The 26,227-nt window shown below is 42.5% G+C and overlaps 1 protein-coding gene across 2 annotated transcripts; it reads left to right on the top strand.

Moving 5' to 3' along the window:
• The first annotated feature begins 548 nt into the window (after nucleotides 1-548).
• Nucleotides 549-23,955, top strand: aff4 (AF4/FMR2 family, member 4). 2 transcript variants are annotated; one of them, XM_030793582.1, is made up of 20 exons: nucleotides 549-794; nucleotides 9,815-9,941; nucleotides 11,791-12,591; nucleotides 14,093-14,137; nucleotides 14,393-14,479; nucleotides 14,866-14,902; nucleotides 15,052-15,121; nucleotides 15,409-15,501; nucleotides 15,916-16,063; nucleotides 16,694-17,557; nucleotides 18,354-18,439; nucleotides 18,571-18,811; nucleotides 19,245-19,342; nucleotides 19,758-19,821; nucleotides 20,495-20,631; nucleotides 20,873-20,944; nucleotides 21,286-21,379; nucleotides 21,700-21,743; nucleotides 22,037-22,257; nucleotides 22,848-23,955. In XM_030793582.1, the coding sequence occupies exons 2-20, from the start codon at nucleotides 9,819-9,821 to the stop codon at nucleotides 22,973-22,975; spliced, it is 3,453 nt and encodes a 1,150-aa protein (XP_030649442.1). In that variant the 5' UTR covers nucleotides 549-794; nucleotides 9,815-9,818; the 3' UTR covers nucleotides 22,976-23,955. The 2 variants fall into 2 exon arrangements, with proteins under 2 accessions (XP_030649442.1, XP_030649441.1); XM_030793581.1 differs by lacking the exon at nucleotides 549-794 and adding an exon at nucleotides 7,011-7,090.
• The last annotated feature ends 2,272 nt before the right edge of the window (nucleotides 23,956-26,227 follow it).

The following is a 26,227-nucleotide window of genomic DNA, read 5'->3' as shown; positions in this document are numbered from 1 at the left end:
GATATAAGTTGTCCGTTTATGCAAATCAGACAACAGTTTTGCAGTTCACCCCTCACATATGAAAGATATATTTATTGTGAGAGGAAACACTTTTATATGAGAGTAAAAGGTCGACAAAGTGCGAGCGGCGTACGTCTTTCGCTAAACATAGTTTGGAATTCCATCTTTTAAAACAGTAACTCCGCTTCTATAATTTCCAAGTGGAAGGTCTTACATCATCATTTTTAAACGAACTGACCAGTGCCGAGAAATGCCTTTGCGTCTCAACATCAGATAGTTTCTCCTTCTTTAAGCGCTCATGTGTTTTCAGTAGAAAGGCATCTGGCTGATGCAAACAGTTTATACTGCCAGTTTATACTACTGGAGCTTACTGAGTCTGATTTGGTATTATGGCTCGCCAAAGAGTAATTTGATCTGATGTGGGCTACTTCTGTTAATGCCTTATTGCTCGATCTACAGTTCAGCAAGGTATTCCTGGGCGAAGCGCCGTGATCACGTGACTAAGTTTAGGGAACCGAGATCAACCACCCAGTTGCTTCCATGATGCACTCTCGAAAATGGTCTTTAGGTCTTGTTTGAAGAATTTGTGTAATAGAACAATGGCAAGTAATTGTCCCTCAATCTTATGGCTAACCTAGACGAAGAGGGCTTGTGCTTTTAACATTTAGAGAAGTTTAATCATCGTTGATGACAGTTTTATTGAGGCGCGATTAGCTGTAGCTACTGCAAAGTGAAAAAAAAGACAAAGGGCTTTCAATAGCTAGAATGGTTTGGGCCTAAAAGGAAGACAAGAGGTAAGCGGATTAACATTACATTTGTCATTATCATAACATCACTAATTTATCTGGTCATATATTGAGGAAACAAGTTAACATTTGGAAAAATGTTGCAAACGCCATCATGACAAATTGATCAAAATGCCAATGGTTCGCTAATATACTAGCTAGCTTGCTTCTCCCTATGGGGAGAGATCTTGTTTTAGCACTAGCTAGATATGTCTCGAGTTGGTCCAAGATTTGCAAAGAACCAGACAACAGAGTGACACATTTACTTGTCGAAATAGAAAGCTTTGCGTGTAGTGAACAGGACAAGAAATTCCGAAAATTACAATCGACTTGTCTTTATGAGTATAAGCAAAAAAGTGAAATTATGATACTGTGTCCCTGTTATCTGGTTAGCTTAAGTGGCTAGCCAGCGTCTTCTGTTCTGATTGGAAGATATTAGTTGGAAATTTCGCGTTTTATATTTGGCTTTAAAACCTCACACCAAATTCAGTGTGGTTTATATTATAAAACTAGATTATTTGTCAAAATGTAATTATGTTCTCGGAATTGTACCTGCAGCCACTCATAAGTGAGTCACTTGCTTCTAGGAACAGTAGGTAGGAGCACTTTGATCTAGCAATAGCCCTGCTTAAATTATGCTTGGGCTTTTTACAATGGATACAGAAGCATTTTATTGATTAACTCCAGTCCAAAAGTCTCTCTGAGACTTGCAAGGCCACGCTACATGCTCCATAATTTTACTCTTCTTTAAAGTGACGTCAATGCTTTGTTCTCGTCACAATTTGTAAGCTGACTTGATAATGCAAAGAACGTCTACGCAGATAAATTAACTTCCTTCTATTAAACTTCCACATCTTCCTACTTACAGTTGACCACAAAGAGAAATCAATAGGTACACGGAACCAAATAAGCAAGCGAAAGTGATTTATTTGTGCTTACGACGACATATGCGTGAATGTTTTTCAAAATGACCACTGGACTACTGGATGGAGAAATATCACAGCGCGTGTCATAAACAGGTGCGCATTGCCTAGACCATTCGTAATTTTACAAAGTTAGCAGAGTTACGTGAATATGTATTTTGTCACTTTGTGTCCTCTTTCTACTTTTCCATCGCAGGTTTCATAGTCCTCTAATGTTAGTGTTTTTGCAATGGTGGGTCGCTCGAGCACTGATCTTATCTCAACAGGCAGTTACGATTACTGCTTATACAATATCAAGGAAACGAGCTTTCAAAGATGAATTAATTATACTCTTTAATAACTTGTAAGCAGATATTCTGAACTGCCTGTTTGTTTGTCTGTGTGTGTGTGTGTATTTTAAATAATTTATCTTCTTACTTTAGGGAACCATTGTCAGGTGAGATCTATAGTACAGTAACTACTAGTGAATTGATGACTTCTAACTGAGATTGCATTGAAATGCACCTTTTTGCCTAGCAGCTGACTTTGTATCTTAGAGGCCATTTTAAGACTCAGGATAGAGGAGGAGTAGTAACCAGGGTAAGTTTTGCTGTGTCCTAAGCCTACTCACTCAGGCATGGCCTTGACCTCTAGCAGACATGATCTCTGGAGCTCAGGCGATAGGCTAAGTCTTACAGCCTCTGTCTTTAAAGAAGAGAAAAGAAGAAAGATGGGTAAATGAGTCAGTAAATGCTGAATCAGTGAAACTGATGTCAGCTGCCATTGGGTGCAAAGATGTTGACAAGACCAGCTTCTGTATGCAACTCTTGCATCATGTCTTTGTGTGGTGTTCTAATAGATTAAACAAATTGCTTTGTGAAATATCTGCAGAGACTTTACAGATGAGAGCGATTCGTGTCGTGTTCTCTTCGCTCTGTGTAATTTGCGTTTGTTGTAAGTGAGACTGGTCATAAACAGTGTTTCATGTCCTCTCTACAGAGCTTCCTGTTGAGTTTCAGTCTTTGGCTTCAGTTCACCATTTCCTCTGTGGGTCTGTGGTACACTAAGAATGTGAGTTGTTGCAGACAGACCGTTGAATGTTTAGACTTTCATCAGAGTGGTAGGCTATGTTGACTGAGAGTTATACAATCAGTTATGTGTGTAGGGGGCAGGAAAAAAAAAAACAAAAAAAAACGTTTCTGCGGTGTTCTGACAATGTTGTCCTTCCACAGCGTGTTGGACATGAAATTGTTTATGTTTATGACTGGGATATTTTTGTTTGGTGTTTTCCTTTAGTTTGTCATTGCTCATTATTGTGATCCCTGTGAGACAGGTAAATACTTGCCTTAACAAACAGGACTAGCAAGGGAGAATAATGCGGTGCTCGGGGAAAAACTAAAAGGACATTTATTGTTGAGTGTCTTTTCTCTGTCACACTCAGTGAGCGAACTGAATGTAAGGTTTGAGCTTGGTGTAAATGGATGCTTTGTTTTATTCATTTATTTAATTATTAGTTGCCTTTAAAGGCAGCGTTTTTTGTAGAGAAGTGGAACACAAGAAGCACTTTTTTTTTTTTTTTTTTTACTGGTGTTTTCTGCACGACTGTAGTTCTGCATCGGCTAGGCTCGGGCCGCGGTCAGTTTTCTAAAACCTCTTAACTACTGTTTACAGAATCAAAATGGCACCAAGTAAACCACAGTAAACAAGTTGTCCATTCAGTTTTAATTAAGAAGGCAGCATTAGATAACGCACCGTTTCATAATGTGAAACAAACCCCATGACCGGTGGTCACGTTTCACAGGGACGGCTTCTTTTAGCCCTTCATGTATCAAAAACACACGTATGCGCCGTTTGTGTGCTTGCACGACATGCTAATGTTCTGATTCAATCTCCGTTTTTGTACATCATGGCAGTTCTATAGCCATGACCTTTTCGTTATGGTGCCCCGTGTCACAAAGCAAGGATTGTGAACCTGCGGGGTTGAATCGAGTGTTACGAAGGCTCGCGTTATCGAACATCGAGGCCAAAGCTGAGATGACCCACTTGAGTTCTAATCTTACCGTAGCTGTGAGGTGAGCAGTGAATCATAACTCGATCAGTTTTCTCTCTCTCTCTCTCTCTCTCTCTCTCTGTCTCTCTCAGGGAACCTTTAAAGAAACAGTGAAACCTTCCTAGGCCCAGTGAACTGGTCATGAAGACCTCTGATTCACCCACCCTCTGATATTATTCTTTAAATAGCCTGCGTTCCTAACCACTCGTGCTCTGTTGTGCTATGCTAGAGGAGTAACGGCTCTGCTCGCGTGTTTACGTCACTCTGAGTGCAGTGATTTGCGTGATGAGGCGCTAATGCAGAGTCCATTAGTCATAGCCTTCTCTTAACCGTTACAGAACTCTTTGCTTTATCAAACATGTTTGTCCGAAGAAACGTGGTATCCACTCATAAATGTCATCCACTGGTAACCGGGACAGCTTGGGATCATGGGTAAATTATGCTCTTTTCGGCCGTGTCTCCTCTTGGGTGTTTTTTATTCTGAGCGTCATGTTTTTGCTACATGGTTTGACTTTGGATGTATTTTGGCCAGCGTTCTCTGTACTGTCCTAATGCCCCCCCCCCCCCCACACCCCTCAAAGTCCAGTCAGAGGTGTAAAAGTACACACAGTTCATAGTTCGGAGCTTACCTCTGATCGGAGGGGCAATTCGGAGGGGAATTCAAGATATAAGATGCTGGTTTACGGGCCGTTGCTTGTGACTGAACAACGAAAGCAGGACAGTTCTGGCTTTGACATGTCATCCATGAGTGTTCATGTGAAAATCTTCACAACTGGTTAAGAACTGCACGTCATAAATGATATGTTCTTCCAAAAGTCCCAAGGCGCAAAGCCTGTAGTGCACAGTTTATTATGACTATACAACCTGCCACAGCCCTCACTGCTCTGGACGTGTTTGTTTCAGCTCCACACGCACACCTGATTCTGCTGGTTGGCCAGGTACCAGTCAGAGTATCGCTTAAATCAGGTGCGCTAGTCCGAGGCAGAGAGACAAACACGCGGGGCCAGGCAGACCTTGAAAACTGTGCTGACTGAGACATGCTGATGTAGGCGAAAATAAACACATTTGTAAAACCTCAGTAAGATTCTCAGAGAGATTCTGGAACCATCAGAACTGCACACTCCGTGGAGGCCTGGTGTGTCTTCTGGTAGTCAGCAGTCCTGGGGCCCCTGCAGTAGCATGGAGGTAGTCCTGTGTTTCTATTTACAGTCCAATATGCAAGCACACTAAAAATAGCACCAACAGTTCCCCTCTCAGCAGTAGTTCAGAGGTGTAAGGAACTACCAAGAACAGTAAAGAAAGAAAGAAAGAAAGAAAGAAAGAAAAAAAAAACCCCAACAACAGTTAGGAATGTCGCAAAACAGAACAGTTGAGGAAAGGTATTGTTAGCATGTACTGTGAGCTGTGAAGTGAGGAAGGACAGAATGTGAAAAATGGAACAGCGAGTTTGCCTGTTAGTTGATGTTGCTGTGTGTCTGACGTGACTGTTTTGTGTCTGAGTAACCAGAAGCTCTGACTACATTTAGCCATCCCAGTACACCGCGTTACGCTACCCGGCCGCTCTCTTCGTTTGTACAGAGGTGTCATAAATTTAAGGGGTTATTGCAGGTCAATCCTCTGACAGGTGTTTTTTTTTTTTTTTTTGCTCAACACAGCAATAAAAAAGGAAAACCTCATCAGTCGGTTATGAAAATACCTCTTGATTCGACACCGTAAAATGGACTCAGTCAAAGCTCTGACTCGATAGCTCTCAGTTAGTATTTTGTATAATTTGTGACTTTGCATTCATTTGCGTATTACCTAAGAATCCAAGTCACGGGCACTCCTGTTCCACTCTACAACAGCCTCTGTAGAGTGTGGTTCAGGGCAGGGAAATACCATAATGATTAAACTGTACCCACACAGGTCATAAACTGGATCGTCACCCTTCTCTGTTTGTAGTTTAACCTCCTGCTGTTTCAGAGATACAGTTCTCTGGATGCTTATTGGCGTTACACGTTAGTATATACATATATATGTGTGTGTGTTGACTTGCTGTGTATGATTACGTGGACTGTAAACTGTTTGCCTTTACAGTTAGACCATTTGATCTACTTGCTACATGTGAAAATTTGCTTTGAAACTGGAATCCAGAGGATCTCTTGGATAGAGTAATTAGTCTTGTCTCACTATGCCTGCTCTAGTAAATGATTTATAATTTATTTATTTATTTATTTATTTTTTACATTGCACGGTGAAATGACTGTCATGTCCAACCCTACCACGAAAGCAAAGGGAAATGTCTAACAGAACACAGAATCTTCCCTCACAGTGAGCTTGTTTTAAAAGAAAAGCCTCCATGACTGACTCTGCTGTTTCGCCAGCCGTGCTGGTTGTTTCGATAGGGATTTCCCTGGTCGATTAGAAAACAGGTGCTGTTACTTTAAAGAAGTTTACGCTTGTGCACTTCTCCAGGCACTGGAGGGGGGAAGGAGACTGTTTACTGTAAGGAGGTGCTTGATTGGTTGGAATGTGCTCTAAGTTATGACATCACCAGGAGGAGTGGAGCGTTGGCATAAAATAACATCTCCTTATAAGGAGTGAGTTGGACTGCTCCATTTTCTGGGTGAAATGGAGATGTCTCACTCAAAGGTGAAAACTGAACTCTTTAATCCCTTCAAAATTTCCTATAAATTTCCTATAATTAATGATTAGATAATAAATTATTTTATTTACTGTCCCTTACTTTGTCTCTCCTTTCATAGTATTGTTTTGAGGTATTTACTGTGCGGCAAAGTGTGTTTTGATGTTTTAATGATCCTATTGGTTCTCAGGTTTATAAAAGGCACTTTTATAAGACAACACACCTTTTCATTTTCAAACAACTGACAGGTCTGTGATTTCTTTCCAGTGATAATATTGTTGTTCGGGACCTTTTTAAAATGAATTTGTTGCTTATTTAATATGTTTTGTCGGTTCAGTTAGCCTACTCTCCTAAAACAGCTTGAAGAATGGTGAAGTGCTGTTGACTGTGGCAGACACTGAAACTTTGTCTCTCAGCTGCACTGCCCAGACCCCCTTCATTGCATTCACATACTGTCTGTCAGTGGTCCACCCCCATCCTTATCACAGAATGGTACGGCCCTCGAACTGGCAGTAACCTCCCTTCCCTAAGTCAGATTTATCCTCTTCCCAAGGAAATTCAGCACTGGCGTTCTTGTGTGTGTTCTTCTGATAAAGAAAACCTTCAGTAAATGTAACTTACACCAGTTGAGGAGGACTTCGGTCTAGAAACCAGCTCTTATTTGTTTTGGAGTTTCGTGGAATTCCTCTTCCAATGGTACATTGGCTGAGGTTATGGCCTCTTTGTCAGGGTAGGCAGCTGTGTGCTCTGTGCTGTGCCATGTTCGTTGTCAGTCGCTGTCTTTTTGGACTGTGTTTCTTAAGCAATGCTGTTGTCTTCACTTGTCCACTGTTAAGAAAATGTTGAGTGATGAGGAAACTTACTTTTTTTTCCCCCCAAAGTGTTTTGCTATAGTTGTTGTAATGTGCGTTTGGGTTGCCTGAGCATGCCAAAGCAGGACAGTCTCCTCTTACAGTAAATGTCTGTTGGCCAAAGTGACAGTTTTTGGATAGTGATAGCAAATGTGTAATCTAGAGGTGAATGCTTTTACTGTATAAAAAAGCAACATGCGCATCTGTCGCACGTGTATTATGATAAAAAAAACAAAAACAAAAACAAAAATGGAGACATGAGGGTGACTTGTGTGTGAAGCCGCTGCAGACTCAGGCCTAGTTCCCAGTAAACAGAAACCTTTTCACGTAAAGATAACACAAAGCGTCAGGCGTGTCGTAAGAGGCATTGATAACACGTGAAATGGTAGGCTTACTTTTGTAATGGTTCAGTTGTCTGATTTGAAATTGAATTTTACTGTGGATCCCAGTGCTTATCACACCGTGCTTCTTTAATAATCAGCAAGTTTAAATAAACCTGGGTTGTCTTCATTTGTAGCTGGAGCGTGAAACATACTTTGTTGTCTCCAGCTGATTCACTTTACACCTGATGTTACCGTCCTTGTCTTTCACTATGACGATTTGTGCCACTCATGGTTGATGCTTTGTCTGGAGCAGCAAGGCCTAAACAATGAACAATTAGCATTTTGATTGAATTAATCAAAGGGGTGTCGTTGTGTGTACACACAAACTTGGGAGAAGAAGTTGGAATGAGGGGGGGTGTGACCCGCTGAGTGAGTGTGTTTTGTTTTGGGGTTTTTTTTATTTTACCCCCTACGCCTCTAATTTGCAGCTGAACTTGATTGTTTGCCTTCAGAGTGACTTAAGCCTATTTTATGGAGTTAGTGTCTGTCGTTAGCAGAAAGACATTGTATCAGAATTTTCGAGGCTTTGTCTTGCAGAGAGAGCGTTTACAGCGGTTTGCAAATTGGTTTCTATGTTCTCGCCATTGGTGTCCATTGAAGTAAAAAATTAAGTATACAGCTGACAGTCTCGGTTTCAGTCCATTAATAGCTTTGCAGACAGTAGGTACCATCATCATTACCTGAGAGCAGTGTGGTCTTTGGATGAGGCATTGACAGTCTGTGTCAAGAAGTGCTGTATTTGGTGGTCTGTTTAAGTCAGGTCGTGTCATCGTGAGTAACTTGTATTTGATGGATGTGCTTCATAGTTGTGCTTTTATGAGAGCTCTATAGAACACACCACTTCTCCACTGGCATTGTGAATCTCTATTGAAGAGATTCAAGAGACTCTGTTTAATTTTTTTTTTTTTTGCCCCATATGCAAATTGTTTATCAAATTACTTTCTCATTCAGGTTGTGTGAATTTTAATTGGTGCTTAAAAGATGAACAGACGGGAATAGATGATTGGCTGTGCCAACCTCCAGTCAGTGAAATCCTAAATAACTCTATTTTTGACATGGTTTAGAAACCTAAAGTTTTCAGTATTTCTTCAGAAGATGTTCTTTTTTTTTCCCCACACGGGCTGTTGCTGCTCTAGCCTTGATATCGTTCTGTAGATCTCAGAACTTCCTCAGTGTTGTTAACCGTGATCAGTTGATCATATCGATCAGCTGGTCAGGAAACTCCCTGCTCTTCTCTGATAATCTCGTGGTGTCATTTGTCATTCTTTCGGCGTCCGACGCAAACCAAAGTTCCGTTGGGTGACCAAACTGAAGAGAAGACTAGGCAACTTCCTGTGTCCAGCGTGTCATTTCTCAACCATGGCTCTTGCACATGAATCAACATGGAAAATACAGACAGTCTCTCTTATTTCATGACTCAGCTATGAAAATCAGCCATGACAAACTCAGTCTCAGTGTTTTTCATATCGTTGCAAACCACTTTCATGTGGGATTGTTAACCAGCTTGAGTGCTCTGAATTCTGAAGTCACCAGTTAAAATGCTAACTGTGTGCTGGTATAGCCAGCGCTCCAGGTGACAGCTTAACTGCAGTAAAGTCTGACCCAGACTATGTCATAGGTATTTGTTTAGCTTGCTGCTGTCAAAATAGGAAAAAAAAAAAAGTCTAACCAACAACCAGTGCTGTGGAAGCCTGAAGTCTGTAAATTGCGTCTCATGGTCCTGTTTTTAAACTGTACCAGTGTCATCCCTCAGTCAGCCCAAAGTATGCATCTCTGCTGTTTGCATTGTGATTGAAAGTTGTAGGTGCTTTGAAACCTATGCGAGTCATAGCTTCTTTTTTGAACATGCTGCTAGATTATACTTTCAACTGAGCTGAAATTGTTGACTTGACAAATGTAAATGTAATTGCAAAAATATGGTATTTGATTGATTCTCCAAATGTTTTCTTTAAGAGATCATTTTCCCCTATTTGTGTAGCATAGATTTGATGGCTTAACAGTATCTGAAGGTATAGGTCTACTTCTCAAAAGACCAGTCTGAAAACACTGGTTTTCAAATACATAACCAGTGAAGATTCATTCTACCAAATGCCTACCAGAGCGTCAAAGTCTTTTGTCGTTGCAACTGTGCATCTGTGTAAATATATGGACCAAAGCACTGGAAGGTTGTCTTTGAATTTACTCCATGGTTAGTGACTCTCTGTCTCTGTCTTTCGTTAGCAACATGAACCGTGAGGACCGGAATGTACTCCGCATGAAAGAAAGAGAAAGGAGAAATCAAGAAATCCAACAGGGAGGAGAGGCCTTCCCCGCCAACTCACCCCTCTTTCCCGAACCTTATAAAGTTGTAAGTGTTTTTGTTTATTTATTTATTTATTTATTTATTATTTTAAATTGGATTCACCGTTCTTTCCTCTCTGGTCCCTCTTGATTTCCTCCCTGCGGTTTAAGGAGCCTAATTTTCAGCTTTGGGTAATTTATGTGTTGACCATTTCCTTAGGGTTTTGACCTCCCTGCAGTGAGAGTTCTGTTGTAATTGTAGTCGTTTGGTCTAAAGTTGCATTCCTGATACTGATCTAAAATGGCAGCTCTGGGCGGCCAAGAAAACTGAGACTTTGTGCATGGAGGTTGGTTTCTTTCACTGGAGACATACGTTGTTTTTTTTTTAGCTGCTTTACACTCTGTGTAAAGAGGTAATTATTCACTCCCAGTATCCACTGCCCCTGCAAAGACCTGGTGACACTCTCTTGTCTTGTCTTTCTTGTCTCTCTTGTCATTTGGCTATGATGAGTCAGGTGACTTCTTCTCAAGTCCTCATGGGCAGAAGAACATTGAAAGTTCATTAAAACCAAACTGAGTGCCCTTAGGCTAAACTTTTTCTACAGTCTGAAGTTCAATCTTAAGAATCCTTCGCCCAGATCATCGTCTCCTGAAGTATTACACCATATTAAATTATTTAGGATATTTATTGTCTGACCACAGTCAAAAGCTATTGCAGGCAGATTCAGTATCTGACACTGGCTGACACAGAGCAGTGAGATGGCATAGATTAGATCTCGCCGACAGCATGACTTTTAAGAGGATTCCAGTCTGTCTCAGTCTAATCGTTGCTCCTAAACAGCTTTAAGTAGAGCTGAGCACTGGCTTTCTCCGCGGCAGAGAACCTGTGGAGTCATTTGGAGGAGAGAGGGCTCGGGGCAGGTTCAGAGGAAAGTCCTGCTAGCTCTTAGAGTTTTCCCCCCAGTCTGTCAAAAGACAAGGGCAAAAAACCGAGTATCTGGGAAAGCCCCCTGTTTCAGAGATACCACCGCGAGGCTCGTGTGAGGCAAGTTCAGGGCACGTCCGAAGTTCAAAAAAAATTGTATGAGTTTGTCACACGCAAATTGGTAGCATCTGTCTCAAATAATCGCGATCAAAGCCAAAATACGGCTAAATTCAGATTTTTGTTAATTGTGGTCACTTGATCGCCATAATCGACTGATCAGGAAACTTCCTCGTCCTCCTCTGATAGTCTCATTGTATTACTTGTCACCGTCAGAATCCAACGCAAAATAAAATTCCGTTTTGTGACCAAACACAGGGGAGCACGCGGTGTCCTCCCGGTAAGTTCACAGCTGTGGTTCTCTCTCACATTAATCAGAACAGAAATGGTAGGCACAGCTAAGCCTGTAGATACAGATAAGCTGAAATTTTTGCAAAGCCTCTGTTTCTCCCCACATTCTGACCTATTTCTCTGCTAAAAACTGATAAAAAGTTGCTTCTACTTCTTTTTTATTATTATTATTATTATTGTTATTATTATTATTATTTTGGAAAGCTTATTTAGTGGTGTTTGTGTATGCGTCTTTTGTGTGACACATTTTGCTAAATTTCATGAAATTCATCGAGTTTGATGGTTTATGCGACAGTAAATGGGGTTATGAAACACTATATGGTTGTTGTTGTTTTTTTTTATTCTGCAGTAGCCAATAGAAAGAACTGATCTCTCTCTCTCTGTTTTTTTTTTAAGACTCAAAGCCTTGTTTGGTCATCTGTGATAATCAGAATGTAGGGCAGTTATGTTGTGAGATCTTACAGAAACAAACGCCATTGGAGATTAATGTGCTTTAGGCATTTATTAGGAGGTAGCTTTTAGTGCACTGTAATTGTATTCTTCAGAATGCAAGGTTAACTTGTTTCTCTGTGTTTGTTTATAGTCCAGCAAAGAGGACAAACTTTCTAGTCGAATCCAGAGCATGCTAGGGAATTACGACGAGATGAAGGAAACCATTGGAGAAACTCCTATGTCTAAGCTTATGACGAAGGCTTCCGGCTCCTCTTCCTCAGAGGAGAAGTCTCTTTACAGCGAGCAGCGAGGTGGAGCAGGGAGCAGCCAAAGCCAGAGCAGCAAGTGGACTCCGGTCGGCCCCGCGGCCGCCGGCTCATCTTCCTCCTCGTCCTCTTCCTCCCAGTCTCAGAAACGATCTGGCCTGCAGGGCAGCCACAGCAGCAGCCAGAGGAGCGGCGGTGGTAGTGGCAGCGGCAGCCAAAGACACGAACGCGACTACAGCAGCGGCAGCAGCAACAGCAAGAAGTCCAGCAAGCACGGGTCTTCGGACCACTCCAAGTCTCACACGTCCAGCCCGGCCAAGAGCTCCATGAGTTCGGGCGGACACGCGCGCTCTCTGGTCGCCGAGCACCACGGCAAGGAGCGCTACCGCTCCAAGTCGCCGCGGGAACGCGAGGCTAACTGGGATTCCCCGTCGCGCGTCCACTCGTCCTTCCCGAGCGGCCAGCACTCCAGCCAGGCCTTCCCGCCGTCCCTCATATCCAAGCCGGGCTCCATGCCCCAGAAGCCCACGGCCTACGTGCGACCCATGGACGGGCAGGAAACGGGAGAGCCCAAGACATCGTCGGAGACGTACGGCGGCCAGTCGCACAGCAGTGGCATGGGCGAGATGAAGGCCAACGGCAAGGCCTCGCTCACCAAGCTCAAGATCCCTACTCAACCTGTAGAGGTAAGACTGTCTCCTTCAGTCCACTGTGTCTATAAAACGTCCTCGTAGACCTCTGTCAGCGATGGGTACCTTCTAAAACACAGGTGTCAGACCCTGGTCTCTGAGGGCTGCCGTGTCCACAGTTTTTTTTTTTTTTTTTTTTTTTTTTTTTTTTTTTTTTTTAATCCAGTCGTGCGTTGCAGCACCTGTTGTACTCAGGGTTTGATTGTGCACCCCTAGACACTAGAGCCCGACTGATATAGGATTTTTCAGACCAATAACGATTTTGATATTTGATGATTAAAAAATCCAATAATGATATATCAGCGGATATTCTTTTTTTTTTTTCCCCAGAAACACATAACATAAAGATTTTCCCTAACATTTGTTGCGTGTAGTTATGTAAGAGTCCTCACCAAGATAACATGACATAATGCAGTTTAAAAATAAGCTTGTTTTATTGTCATAAGTAGTACTTTGAACAAAGGTACAACAAAATATATTACATTTTGATAAATAGTGCAGTAAACTGATACAGTGAGCTAGAGTAAACGCTGCTGTTGACTACAGTCATGTAGTATTAGATGCATTCATGTCATATCAAGGATTTGCGACTTTGGGATTTCACAGTACACGTTTAAAAAAGAAATGAGATAACTTTGTGTGGCTACCAAGCCATGTTAGATACTTGCTCAGCTCATGTTTATTTACGTGTCTCCTCTGGTTTAATAATCTTCACTGACTGTACCTGCAGACATACGAGTTGCAGATATATTTGCCATTGCCTCATTTTGGCAGAATAAGTTAAACGATGCAGTTTAATCAACAGCAGTTCGTCAACAGCTTAGTCTACACCACCCAACTAACATAACATTAAACGTAATTTAGATGTTTGACTGATTGACTGTCCCTGCTTTCACGGTCCTGCAGCAGAACCGGGCATGGCTGTCATGAATGTCACGCCATGGTCGACGGGTCCATCTTTCGTCTTCTTTTTTTTGTAATTGTCATTTATCGGCCGTTACAAACGCTGATACCGATTTATCTGCAATTAGCTCATATCGGCCAATTATATCGGCAAGCCGATTTATCGGTCGGGCCCTACGAGACGCAGATAGATGGTGTGTGAAAAAGGCAGGTCTGAGAGAAAAGATTCCTGATGATCTATTGGACTTGTAAATGTTCCACTAAAGATTTTCAGTTCCAAAGATTTTCAGTTCTTGAACTAAATGTATTCCAGAAAGACTGGACACATATAGGCTTCTCTCCGGTAGTGTTATTTTGGGATTTGAGGTTCTCTCAGCGACTGACCTTTGGTACAGGAGGTCCTGATTATGAGATAGTTGAGGTATCCAAAGAACTCAGTTACTGGGTCATGTCCCGTGTGTGAATTATATGATATTATACGTTATTCCATATTATTATAGGATATTCCACTCTGTACGTTCTGGTCGGCTGTGCCTGGGAACACACCTGTTGTATTCTGTTTTATGGATTTTTTTTTTTTCTGGTTCATTTACAGGGATCCATGCCAGGAGACGTGAGCTGTGTCGATGAAATCTTAAAGGTCAGACTGGTGTTGAAGAACGTCTTTTTTTTCTGTAGTTTTTTTTTTTTTTTTTTGAATGATCAGTCATCACGTGCTTCTCTTTATGACGTATGAATGATTTCGTAAAGCAGATATTGCAGTTGCTTGGGACTAGAGGTGTTTTTTTTTTCTGTCATTGCTGTAGCAGTGGAATTACATAAGTGATCTTTTTTTTTTTTTTATACCTCAGACTGTCTCAGTAGCTTCTCTCTCCCTCTCTCTCACCTCCAACAGGAAATGACTCAGTCCTGGCCCCCTCCACTGACAGCCATTCATACCCCTTGCAAGACAGAGCCGTCTAAATTCCCCTTCCCAACCAAGGTCAGTGATGACTGAGCACTGCCTCAGGGCTTTGTTTCCCCTACTCTTATATGAACTTTAGTGGGAGGATATTAAGACACAATCATAGCAGTTATGAAGAAATATGAGTCAGTGATGAAGGGGGGGAAAAATCCTTTATTGAGTGTTCCAATAAGCAGCTGTTGCAGTGGGGTGAGTTTTCAAAAAGATGTCAGAAAGCTGTCTAGGAGTATCTTCAGTAATTTTCAAACACAGTTTTTCTTCCCTTGTACCACCTGACCCCCCCCGATCCGGCTCACGTAAACACCAACACATATTTATTTAAGAAAACAAAACAGAACAAAAACACATGGGCCAGTTTTTCTCTTTTCTTCTTTAATCTCATAAAAGCTTTCCTTCTGTTATAGGATGCCCAGCATTCAAGCTTTAACAATGGAGGACATAGTAAGTATTTTTTTCTTCTTTTTTTAACCTTCACGCTAGCCAGTCAGGCTAGGCTAACATAGCGCTAACATTGGGCTTATTCTCAGAGGCTGGTGCTTTAGCATGTCAGTGCTAACTGATAAACCTTATGCTCTCTGTAACTCTCTCAGAGAGAAGCATATCTGGGAAGAGCTCTTCCACTGGACACCAGTCCAAAACATGTGATGGAGACCAGGCAAAGTAAGTCTATCTACCTACCTATCTACCTGTCTGTCTATGTTCCTATCTATCGAGTATTAAGGGTTCTGTTGACCCACTTTTTCTTATTGCTAGCAATAACTGAGGTCTTTATGAACACGGGCATGATACACAATTCATTGTATGCTTTTGTTTTTTTTTTAAAGCAGTCCGAGTGAAAACAGTTTTAACTTGTTTAAACAGAATTCTCGGTGAGGGGGGAAAAAAAAGGGCAAACAACCATTGAGTGCTGAGCTGCGTGTGAAGTCTGTGATGTTTTGTTTTTTCAGTATGCTTCAGGATGACCTGAAACTGAGCAGCAGCGAGGAGAGTGATGGAGAGCAAGACTCCGGCAAGAACGTGTCGAGAAACGCCTCTGCCAGGTAGCCCTTTTTTGGCTTTTTTCTTTTTGGCGTTGACTCAGCACATGCCGGCAGCACAAGGTGCGCTGTGCGGGTGCAGATCCCTTTAGGCGTGTCTGACTCACTCACTCCAGCAAGACCCACGTGTCAGCATGTGTGTAGTGCCGTACCTAAGCTGGTGTGTGTTCGCGCGTGTATGTGTGTGATTGCCTGAACTGGGTGTGTGTATGCATGTGTACTTATTCATTTCTCTGTAATAACAACACAAGAACCTGTTTGTGTGTGGCGTGTGTGTGTGTGTGTGTTCATCCAAGGATCTGATCTGAGGTGTGTCTCCTTTTATAAGATTAAGAAAGTGTGTGTCGCTCTGTAGCTTACCTGCTGTGCATATGTATGTGTATCTCATTTCTGTGTGTGTGTGTGTGTGTGTGTCAGTAATAACAGTAATAACAGTGAGGGAGTGGAGAGAGAAGACTCCAGCAGCCACAGTGGGTCAGAGAGCAGCTCTGGATCAGACAGTGAGAGTGAGAGTAGCTCCACTGAGAGTGAGACCAATGAACCTCCGCGGGCTCCCTCTCCTGAGGTGGGTGTACACACACTACAACACACACACACACACACACACACACACTACCACACACACACACACACACACACACACACTACAACACACAATACAACACACACACACACACATACACTACAACACACACACACACTACAACACACACTACAACACACACACACACTACAACACACACTACCACACACACACACACACACACACACTACAACACACACACTACAACACACACACACACACACTACAACACACACACTACAACACACACACTACAACACACACACACACACTACAACACACACACTACAACACACACACACTACAACACACACAAACACACACAGTTGTTCCTTGCTCCACGAACCACCTGTAGGAAATAGCAAAGTTATTCTAAGTGAAATTGTGTGATACGTGATGGATTAGATTTATCAGTGCCTGAATGGACATATGGATAAAACATATGGATAGACCAAGTTGAACAATGCAGAGGGTGATACATCACGGAGTTTGTGCTCCTTAAAATGCAGAATGTCTCCGAATTGACACTGAATTGAAGCCTGCAGTCAGCATTCAGTGTTCTGATGTTCAGTTAGCTGGAGCGATCTGATTGGCTCTCTCCTTTTCCCCCAGCCTGAACAGCCCACAGCCAACAAATGGCAGCTGGACAATTGGTTCAAAAAAGTGAACAAGTTTTCTCCAGCCTCCCCCGTGGACAGCAGCAGCAGCAGCACCCCCATGAAATACAAGAAAGAGGGTCGCGATGCGGGCTCAAGCCGCGCCTACAGCGGCCAGGGGGGCGCCAAAGACTCCGCCCTGGCTCCGTCCCGGGATCTGCGGCCCAACCAGAAGGGTTCGGAGAGCGGACGCGGCCGGCAGAAGTCGCCGGCCCAGAGCGAAGGCGGCACGGGCCAGCGGAGGACTGTGGGTAAGAAACAGCCCAAAAAGCCAGAGAAGCCACCCGTGGTGGAAGAGCCCAAAGGCGGGCTGAAGGTAGAGAGCGAGCCCACACCCGAAATACCTCCTCACCGGGCGCGCGCGCCCAACAAGGGCCTCCGCAAGCCCAACATCAAGAAGGACTTAAAATCCTCGCCGCGCCCCGCCCAGGAGAAACGCAAGCCGAAAGCATCGAGCAAGAATTCGCCCAAGTCCCGAGAGTTCGTCGTGGACTCTTCGTCGTCGGACTCGGAAGGCAACGAGAGCATCCCGTCCTCCTCGCAGACGCCAAAGTACACGGAGAGCATCCGGACCCCCGTCTGCGTGTTCTCCCCCATGGAGGAGAAGGAGCTCCTGTCTCCCCTCAGCGAGCCAGAGGAGCGCGTCCCTCCCAAGCTGATGGTGAAGATAGACCTGAGCATGCTCTCCAGGGTGCCCGGGAGGCCGTACAAGGACACGGAGGTCAAACTGGAGAGAGACGTGACGGCCGAGAGAGAGGGAAAGGACTTTCAGAAGCAGACCAGTGAGAAGAGCACCAGTAAGGGCAAGAGGAAGCACAAGGTATGAATGAAAACCCGTTATGAGGCCTGTTTACGAGCCATCTCTTAATTTCTTTTTTTTTTTATTTTTTATATTTTGACCCCTCCCCCTGCCGTTGTGCTCATGGTTAAGGTACAAAACTACAGTTTTCCAATTTCTCAAGCATCAAGTTGTTTCCCCTCCAATCAGACAGATGTCTTCAGTTTTCATACACTGGTGAGAAGCAGGACTTGAACCCAATAAAGATGAAACGTAGAGCTGTTTCGCATAGAGCCTGTGTTTGCATATGGGGAAAGTTCACTGAAAAGTAGCGTAGCCAGTTCACACTCAAACATGCGCTACTACTGGCGTTTGCCGCTAATAAGCTAGCTGCAAAAAAAAAAAAAAAAATAAATGCTGTTTGTAGACACAACCTCTGTTACGTGGTTTTCACGTCTAAATGTGAGTCTTTTTTTCTGCACCTCGGCTGTGGTGCTGGCACTTTCTCTGTATCACGATAACTACATATGTAAATGTCTTCAAACAAAGTATACGGCGATAAACTAAACTCCCATTATTACACTCAATAGCTATTCTCTTATCGCTCGTATTGAAATTAAGCAAATGCTCTGAATTGCAGTTTGCACGTAAAGTTGGTGGTGTTATAATAATGTTGTAAATGATGTTTACCAGGCACTGATTAAGAAGACAGTTGTTTTTTGTTTTTTTTCTCCTGTTCCCTTGGGCAAGGAGTCCCATCTGCCCCTGTCACTTACCATAATTTAGGTAATTAATTAAGTTTGCGTGTGAATATTTTTTATTGTTTGTTTTTGTGCAGGGCGATGATGACGGCCTCAAACAGGAAAATAAAAAATCAAGACAGGAAGACAAGTCTTCATCGCATCACAAGTCCAGCAGCAAAGAGTATGTCATATCCTATCACGTTCCAAATGACGTGTTTTTTTTCTGTTTCTCATACATAATCTGGAACATGTAACATGGAAGCGTCTTCTTAAAAAAAAACCCAAAAAAACCCAAAACAAATCTGTTTTTAGCTCGTCCAAACGGGGCGCGGACCGAAAAGAGGAGCCGGTACCGTCTCCCTCCATGGCCGGCCTGCAGCGGACGCCCAAGTCAGAGCACCAGGCCCGCAAGCGCACGGCCAGCCAATCCTCTGCCTCCCTCTCCAGCACGGCCAGTAGCAGCAAAGAGGGCGGGCACAGCGGGAAGAGTAGCTCCACCTCCAAACACCGTAAACTGGAGGACAAACAGGGGCGTGGCACCAGGGAGGGCAAGGTGTGTGTCAAGAGGGTGTGTGTGTGTGTGTGTGTGTGTGTGTGTTGGGTGAGGCACTGTGTGCCGTTCCCCTCACATTCCTCGATAACATACGCAGTCGTAGTACACCATTTCGCGCTCTCAGACTCAACAGAATGCCCGTTCACTTCACACACACGCTTTAGGTAAATTAAATTCCATAATCGAACGTACTCTCTTCCTCCCGTGTTGGGTTTGATTTTCCGTATAACCCTGTAAAATCTTTGCAGGTGCATCTTTGGATTGTTTGCAAATGTTTGCTTTGCTGAAAATATTCAGTGGCTCGTTATTCAGTTCATTTAAAAAACGTTAAATCATTTAATAAAATAAAACACGTAATAAAGTCAAATGTAAACTTGTGTTGACTCCTGGTCCGGCTGAGTGAATTTTGAAATGACTGTGTTTCTGTCTGTAGGAGAAGAGCTCAAAGACGTCGGAGAACCAGCTGGCTGTTCCGCCGCTTCCCGCTGACGGCTCCAAATCGATGAGGTCCAAACTCAACTTTGAGGACAGGTGAGAGGGCACGATGTTCTGTGGACTAGCCCTGTGGAGCAGGGCGGCTCTTACTGCTCTGTCTTTCATCTGCAGAAAAAAATGAAAAAAAAAAAAAACCCAGGATGGAATGCGTTTGAGGACACTGTGTTTGCGTGTGCGTGCATGCGTTTAGGATGTGTGTGACTCCTCCTCAATAGCTCTGTGTGAACATTTGATCTCTTAGATACACTTCCTTCCTCTGAACCGTTGTTTATGTTATTTGAGAAGCGTGTGTGTGAGTGTGTGTGAGTGTGTGAGTCATAGTTGCGATTTGAGAAGTGTCTCTCTTGTTCTTTTACTCTTGGGACACAAAAAGCCACTTGTGCACACGTTAAAAAAAACATGCAGAGACCTCACCCAAACTTGTCCTTTTCTCTGTGTGTTTTCTGTACAGGGTGCACTCTGCCGACCACTACCTGCAGGAAGCTAAGAAGCTGAAGCACAATGCAGACGCTTTGGTAAGAGCCGACTGGTTCAGAGACGGGGAACCAGCTCCATCTCTAGCGTCCAGTAATCTGGACGACATCTCTCTGACTGTGTGGCCTGTGCTTTGATCTTGTGTCTTTAAGTTTTGTAAAAGAGGGCACAGAAGGGTCGTAGAGCATTAAAACCAATCCGATTGTTCGATGTATTTACTATGGACGAGGAGATCTTTAAATTGCTTTCATGTGAAATTGCTTAGTGAAAAATTTGATTAGAAAAGACTGTTTACTAATCAAAGACCAGAAGGAGAAATCTGGGGGACGATGTTGTGTTTGTTTAAGACTCTTAAGTGTTTGACGTGGATTGGCTTTCACAGAGGGAACATTTTCGTTTGCACAGCCTATTAGTCACTGAATTCATGCTCTCAGTTCATTTGGGTCTTGTAATCTAATTGAGTAGTGCTTACTCCTTGTACAGGCTGACAGGGAAATTTCTATACAAATTTTTTTTTTTTTCCCCCCACCGACTGAACTTTGGCTCAATTGCAAAAAAAACTTTTGTTCTATAATAATTACAATGAAATATAATAAGAAGAAATATAACGTGTCAATGAGTTGAACAACTGATTATGTCTGAAGTGTCATTTCCTCCTCTGAACTTTATGACTAACTATTACCCTCCCCCCCCCCCCACACCGGCGTTCTGCAGATGGACAGGTTTGAGAAAGCCGTGTACTATTTGGACGCCGTTGTGTCCTTCATCGAGTGCGGCAATGCCCTGGAGAAGAGTGCCCAGGAGGCCAAATCCCCCTTCCCCATGTACGCCGAGACGGTGGAGCTGATCAAGTAAGAGCCGCCAAAGCCCGCTCTGATTTCCCGCCCCCGTTACGCGGCTAGCGCGCGGCTGTCGGGGAACAGCGTGTGCTGTAATGGGAACAGCGTGAGGACAGTAGTTTCACTCTGAACTCTTCTCACACCATGTGATGTGTAAGAACCTTAATCTGCCTTTGAGGATAAACCGGAGTGTCGTGTTGTTTTTTTTCCCTCTATCTCTGTGTGTGTGTGTGTGTGTGTGTGTGTGTGTTAGGTACACTATGAAACTGAAAAGCTACATGGCTCCAGACGCTACGTCGGCAGATAAAAGGCTTGCAGTGCTGTGGTAGGTTTCTGCATCTCGTCAGTTGTCGTTTCACAGGGGTTTGTTTTTTCTCTGGCGTGATACTGCGCGTTGACTCATCAGCCTCGTTCCTAAACAGAGCCCTAGCCATCGCCGTTCTGTCAGTGGAAAGGAAGGGGTGACAGTGAGAAAGCGGTATCACTCCGCTGCTCATAGACGCAGCTATAGATCAAAAAAACAAAACTGCACATCCTTGAGATTCAGATCACAGATCCACATCTCGAGTCTTACAGTTGTATTTCTAATGTGCTCTCACTCTTGCTCTCTCTCTTTCTGTCTCTCTCTCTCTCGCTCTCTCTCTCTCTCTCTCTTTACACTTAAAGCCTACGCTGCCAGTCCCTCCTCTACCTGCGGCTGTTCAAACTGAGAAAAGAGAGTGCACTGAAATACTCCAAGACACTTACTGAACACTTGAAGGTGACGCTTGGTTTTATTGAGCCGTTTAAAGAATAAACCTCCATTTTTCATTAATGCTTTTCTTTTATCCTCAACAAAAACACAGTACTTAATCTACACTGTACAGTTGTGCAAATACAACGAAGGTATAAACAGGAAATTCGGCTTTAAAGCAGTTCTGTTTGATGAGGTGTTGTCGATGTAATGAAATAGCTCGATCTTTGCCCATATTTCACGGTGATAGGTTGTGAATAGCAGTGAAAAACAGTCTTTGATGGTGTGGACCAGCTCTACTTTATATATTTGATTTTTTTTTTTTTTCTTTTTCTTTTCTTCTCCAGAACTCATTGAGTAACACTCAAGCTCCTTCTCCAGGAATGGGAAAGTAAGAAATCTTGATTATTGGTTTCACAATAACACTTTTTTTGTTTTGTTTAATTCTAGACTCCCTACATGGTATTTACATGGTGAAGTGTCTCATGACCAACTTACACAAGTCTGTTTCAGTGTCATAAGTGTTTACTGAATCTCTAAAGACATTAACATGTAATCTGAATAGCGGGATTATTAAAACAATTGAGATTGCACTGTCCAGGCGAATAACACCTCTCTCTCTCTCTCTCTCTCTCTCTCTCTCTCTCTCTCTCTCTCTCTCTCTCTCTGTCTCTCTGTCTGTAGTAAAGCGGCAGGCATGCCCTCCCCAGTGTCGCCCAAGCTGTCACCGGGCAGCGGTGCGGGTGGATACTCGTCCAGCAGCTCCAACCCCAGCGGCAGTTCCTCCGTCACCATTCCACAGCGCATCCACCAGATGGCCGCCAGCTACGTACAGGTCACCTCCAACTTCCTCTACGCCACCGAGGTCTGGGAACAGGCGGAGCAGCTGGCCAAGGAGCAGAGGGGTGAGGAGTGACAGATCGTTGGTTATAGGGGTTATAACTGGGACTGCTTTATGCCCTGTTGTATCCTGCACACCCTTAGGGTGCGGGAGCCTGACTGCTGGCCCTTGGTGTGTTTTGAGTTCTCAAACCCTTAGTTTTGTCAGATACGTTGTTTTATCAGCTATCAAAAACTGAGGATTTAAAAAAAATGACTTTAACTGGGCCCACAGGTAGGAACTAGAAAGTCAAACCTTTGGTAGTGTTTGTCTGGGTGATGTGTGACTACAAGGCAGTCTGCACCAAATACTCAGCAGTTTTTAATATGGCGTTTGTGACAAGTGTTTTGAAGTGGGTCAGGCTTTATTCCTTGGCAAATGAAAGGCTTATTTCACACTTTCAAAAGACACAGGGTTTCCACCACAAAGCAAACACAACCAACTCATTAAAAACCTCAGAGCTCTGTTGTTTACCACACTAAAAACAAAAATCAGTTCACCAGAGGTTAGAAGTCAGAGGTCATGTTACAACAGAGGTTTGTTTGTTCTTTTTTTTGTGTGTGTGTGTGTGTGTGTTTTGCTGACCATATTCTTCCTCCCTCTTTATTTTCCCAGAGTTCTTTGCTGAACTGGACAAGGCCATGGGTCCTCTCATCTTCAACACCAGCAGTATGACTGATTTGGTGCGTTTCACGCGACAGGGTCTGCACTGGCTACGGCTCGACGCTAAACTCATCCCATAGAACACAACGACATCGCCAAGGCCACGCGCCGTTTCCGTGACAACGTGCAAACACTCGCAAAAACTTATCTGCCTCAGACATTTCTTTGACACTGTGTTCATTTCGTACACCAGCTTGCCAAAAAAAAAAAAAAACAACCCCACAAAACAAAACAGAAAGACAGAACAAAAAAAAAAAAAAAAACCCAACAAATAAAGCAGTGATAGACTTATAATGCACACACCATCATGAAGTCCCGCCCCCTTATTAATATGTAGTAGGTGGATGTATCCAGTCGTCTGCTTGTCAACAGGTTATTCTTTTATGTTTTCAGAGATGTGTTTTTTTTTGTTTCTTCAAAGAGCCATCTTCAGCATTGAGTCGTGTCAGGCCTGCTATGTCCATTGTACTACAGGTTTTCATTATGCTTATTTTTTTCTTTGTTTTGCTCTGTTATGAACATGAATAATTGGCTTTTCAGATGGATATTTTTTTTTCAAACCAAAGTACCTCCCTTTAACCAAAGGTGCTTTAAAACTATCCTTTTTTTTATCATTTTCGTGCCTTGTATTTGATATACAGGAAAACTAGGAGCTATAATATGCTGAAATGCACACGCAGAAAGGTCAGACACAGAACGGAACAGGAACTCTCAGAACAGGAACTCTTTCAGGTGAAGCTGGAGAACCATAAAAGACTGACGCAGTGGTGACGTGCGTTTGATGGCATTCCTGTTCACGCACAGTACACCGACGTGTGGAGCTCGCTGTCAGAATGATATCATGGCTTGCACATATATAAATATATTTATGTCGGCAGTCCTCTGTGGTCCTGAGCCGAGGAGTCAGGCGGTCTTTAGTTAAGGCTTTAGCTGTAATCCCTCTCAGTCTCTCTCAGATAGGCCACACACTTTTAATACTAAAAACAAAATGATGTGATGTCCTGAGGCATTGCCACGCTGATGGGCATCAAGCGTCAAATTTATAGGTCGCCTTTTTTTGTGTTTGTTTGGTTCTGGTTTTTTTTGTGTTTGTGTGTTTTTTTTTGTTTTGTTTTTTTTTTCTTTTCTTTTTTGACCCATGAACTATGTCACTTTTCCAATGTTTTTTGAATTTTTTTTTGTTTGTTTATTTTTTTTTTCCTTACTGTCACTAGAAATATTGTTCAAGTTGTATTTTCTTAGGAACAGCAGGGTGTGAAAAATGTTCTGGATAGTCTCTCTTTGATATAATGGTCACTCTTTACAAAAGACCCCTCTCTGCGGTATTATTGGTCCAAAGCGAATACAGAGACAAATATCGTGAGTGTCGCTCGTTAAAGCTAAAGTTGCATAGCGTGGCAGTCGCGTAGCTAACTCTTTTTTTTTTTTTTAGCCATAAATGTTCTCTTTGTAAGCACAGGAGCATTTTAATATCGTAAATGAAAAAGAAAAACCCTAACCCAAAATATATTTTAGTTAGAAAGAAAACAGGAGGTTGCTTTTGCTGCAAGTTGCATTTTCACTCTCAGAGTTGTTGACTTAAATACAGGGTTGTAATATGAGATGATTTAAAAAAAAAAAAAAAAAAAAAAAAAGGTTTTCTATCATGTCTGAGAATATCATATTTAAATATTTAAATGTCAGACGCCAGAAGTTCCCTTTAATAGGATCATAGTTATCTGTGTGTCGTTAAAAAAAAAAAAATCATGTAAAGATGAGAGAAGTCATTTTAAGAAATATATTTGATACACATGCTATAGATAATTACACTTCACATTATGTACAGGACGTTTGGAGATATTCTTAATCGTAGTCGAGAACCTGTCCAGGTTTTGTGTGGCATCACTCATTTCATTAAGTTCCGGTGTATGGCCGACAGACCACCGGGAGGCAGTGGTGGTGGGGGGCATTAGGTTTGGGGGGGGGGGGGGGGGGGGGGGAGGAAGCGTGTTAATTATGGAACAGTTCTGTGTTGTCCAGAGAGCAAACCAATATCTGGTAAAAGATCTGAAGTGTGTTGGTCAGTCAGTCCATTTCTATTCACTATGCTGGATAAAAGCCACGACTTGCACTAGAGTCTTCTCTTATGTCGGCTCCCTGTTGGGACAAACTGTTATCGCTCTCTCCTTTTGCACTCTTCTCAGAGTCAACGAAGAAAAACTGGTCTATGCAGGCATCTTGTTTTTCTTTTTCTTTCGCTCCCCCCCCCCCTCCTCAGACCTGTGTTTCTTCTCTTTTTTTGGGGCACTAGGTGAAAATTAGGATCTATCTGACCATGTTTTGAATGTTACTTCAAGAAGTGTTCCACAGTGGCTAGGCTATCAACTTGCTGGTTCTTAGCCTGTTTTTGGCTTGATATCATATCACCATTAGTTTTTACTCTAAAACATTATTCGCTAGTCAGCCGTCTATGTTGGAATAATTCTTAGGGTTTGCAACCTTATCATTTGAAATGACTTAGATACGTTTAGCAAACTGAGTGCGAATACATTCAGGGTCGTGTTATTGTGCATTGACTTGTACGTGTATATCAACTGCTGTGATTTCTGTAAAAGTTCTGGAACGTTCTTAAAGTTAGAGCTGATGAATTTTTATTCGAGGAATATTCCCATGGCCTTCACTCTTTTAGACGAAAAGGTTATTTATTATATTTCTTTCTTCCTCCTACTACTCTGTAATGTGTTTTTTTTTTTTTTTAAAACCAGCTTTTGTCTTCTCTGTCGGGTTTCAAAGCAGTGCTTTACAGGTTTTTTTGTTCTCGGTTAAATGTCAATAATAATCCTTTATTACTGTAACTTGAATCCAGGGTAAGATGACCTTTTTCTCACATCTGGTAGAAATACGTAATAACTGCATGTTTCTATTTAAATATGAAGCTGTACAAATGTGTATATAGATATATATATAAATATATATATATATATATATAAATATAAAAAATATTTCTTTTAGGGTAATTTTTTTTAAACTACAGTTCAGCCTTTGTATTAAGTTGTAAATAGAACATGAAAATACTATATGCACATTTTCATTGCTGAACTTTGCTTTTATTTCTCTCAGTCTTTCATTTTTTGTTTGTCGTCAACACTTTGGACAGAACACTGTATGGTAGTATGTTTTCAATTATATTATTTTTTTTTTGTTGTTTTTCAATAATTCCTAACTGTATTTTTTAGTCTTGTCTTCAGCCTCAGTGCTGACCATATTATCACAGAGATTCTTAGATTGAAATTAAGTATCTGTTTTTTGTATAATATATGGAAGAGTGTGTAATATCATGGAGTGGATATTGT

This window comes from Chanos chanos, chromosome 16 (assembly GCF_902362185.1).
Source record: "Chanos chanos chromosome 16, fChaCha1.1, whole genome shotgun sequence".
Lineage (NCBI taxonomy): Eukaryota > Metazoa > Chordata > Actinopteri > Gonorynchiformes > Chanidae > Chanos > Chanos chanos.
This window is presented reverse-complemented; position numbering and strand designations above follow the sequence as displayed.

What these genes read in the sequence shown, in the direction of transcription:
- aff4 (XM_030793581.1), top strand. An exon ending in TCCCTACTCAACCTGTAGAG is followed by an intron (nt 12,592 to 14,092) that starts GTAAGACTGTCT and finishes GTTCATTTACAG; the next exon opens with GGATCCATGCCAGGAGACGT. An exon ending in TCGAGAAACGCCTCTGCCAG is followed by an intron (nt 15,502 to 15,915) that starts GTAGCCCTTTTT and finishes TGTGTGTGTCAG; the next exon opens with TAATAACAGTAATAACAGTG.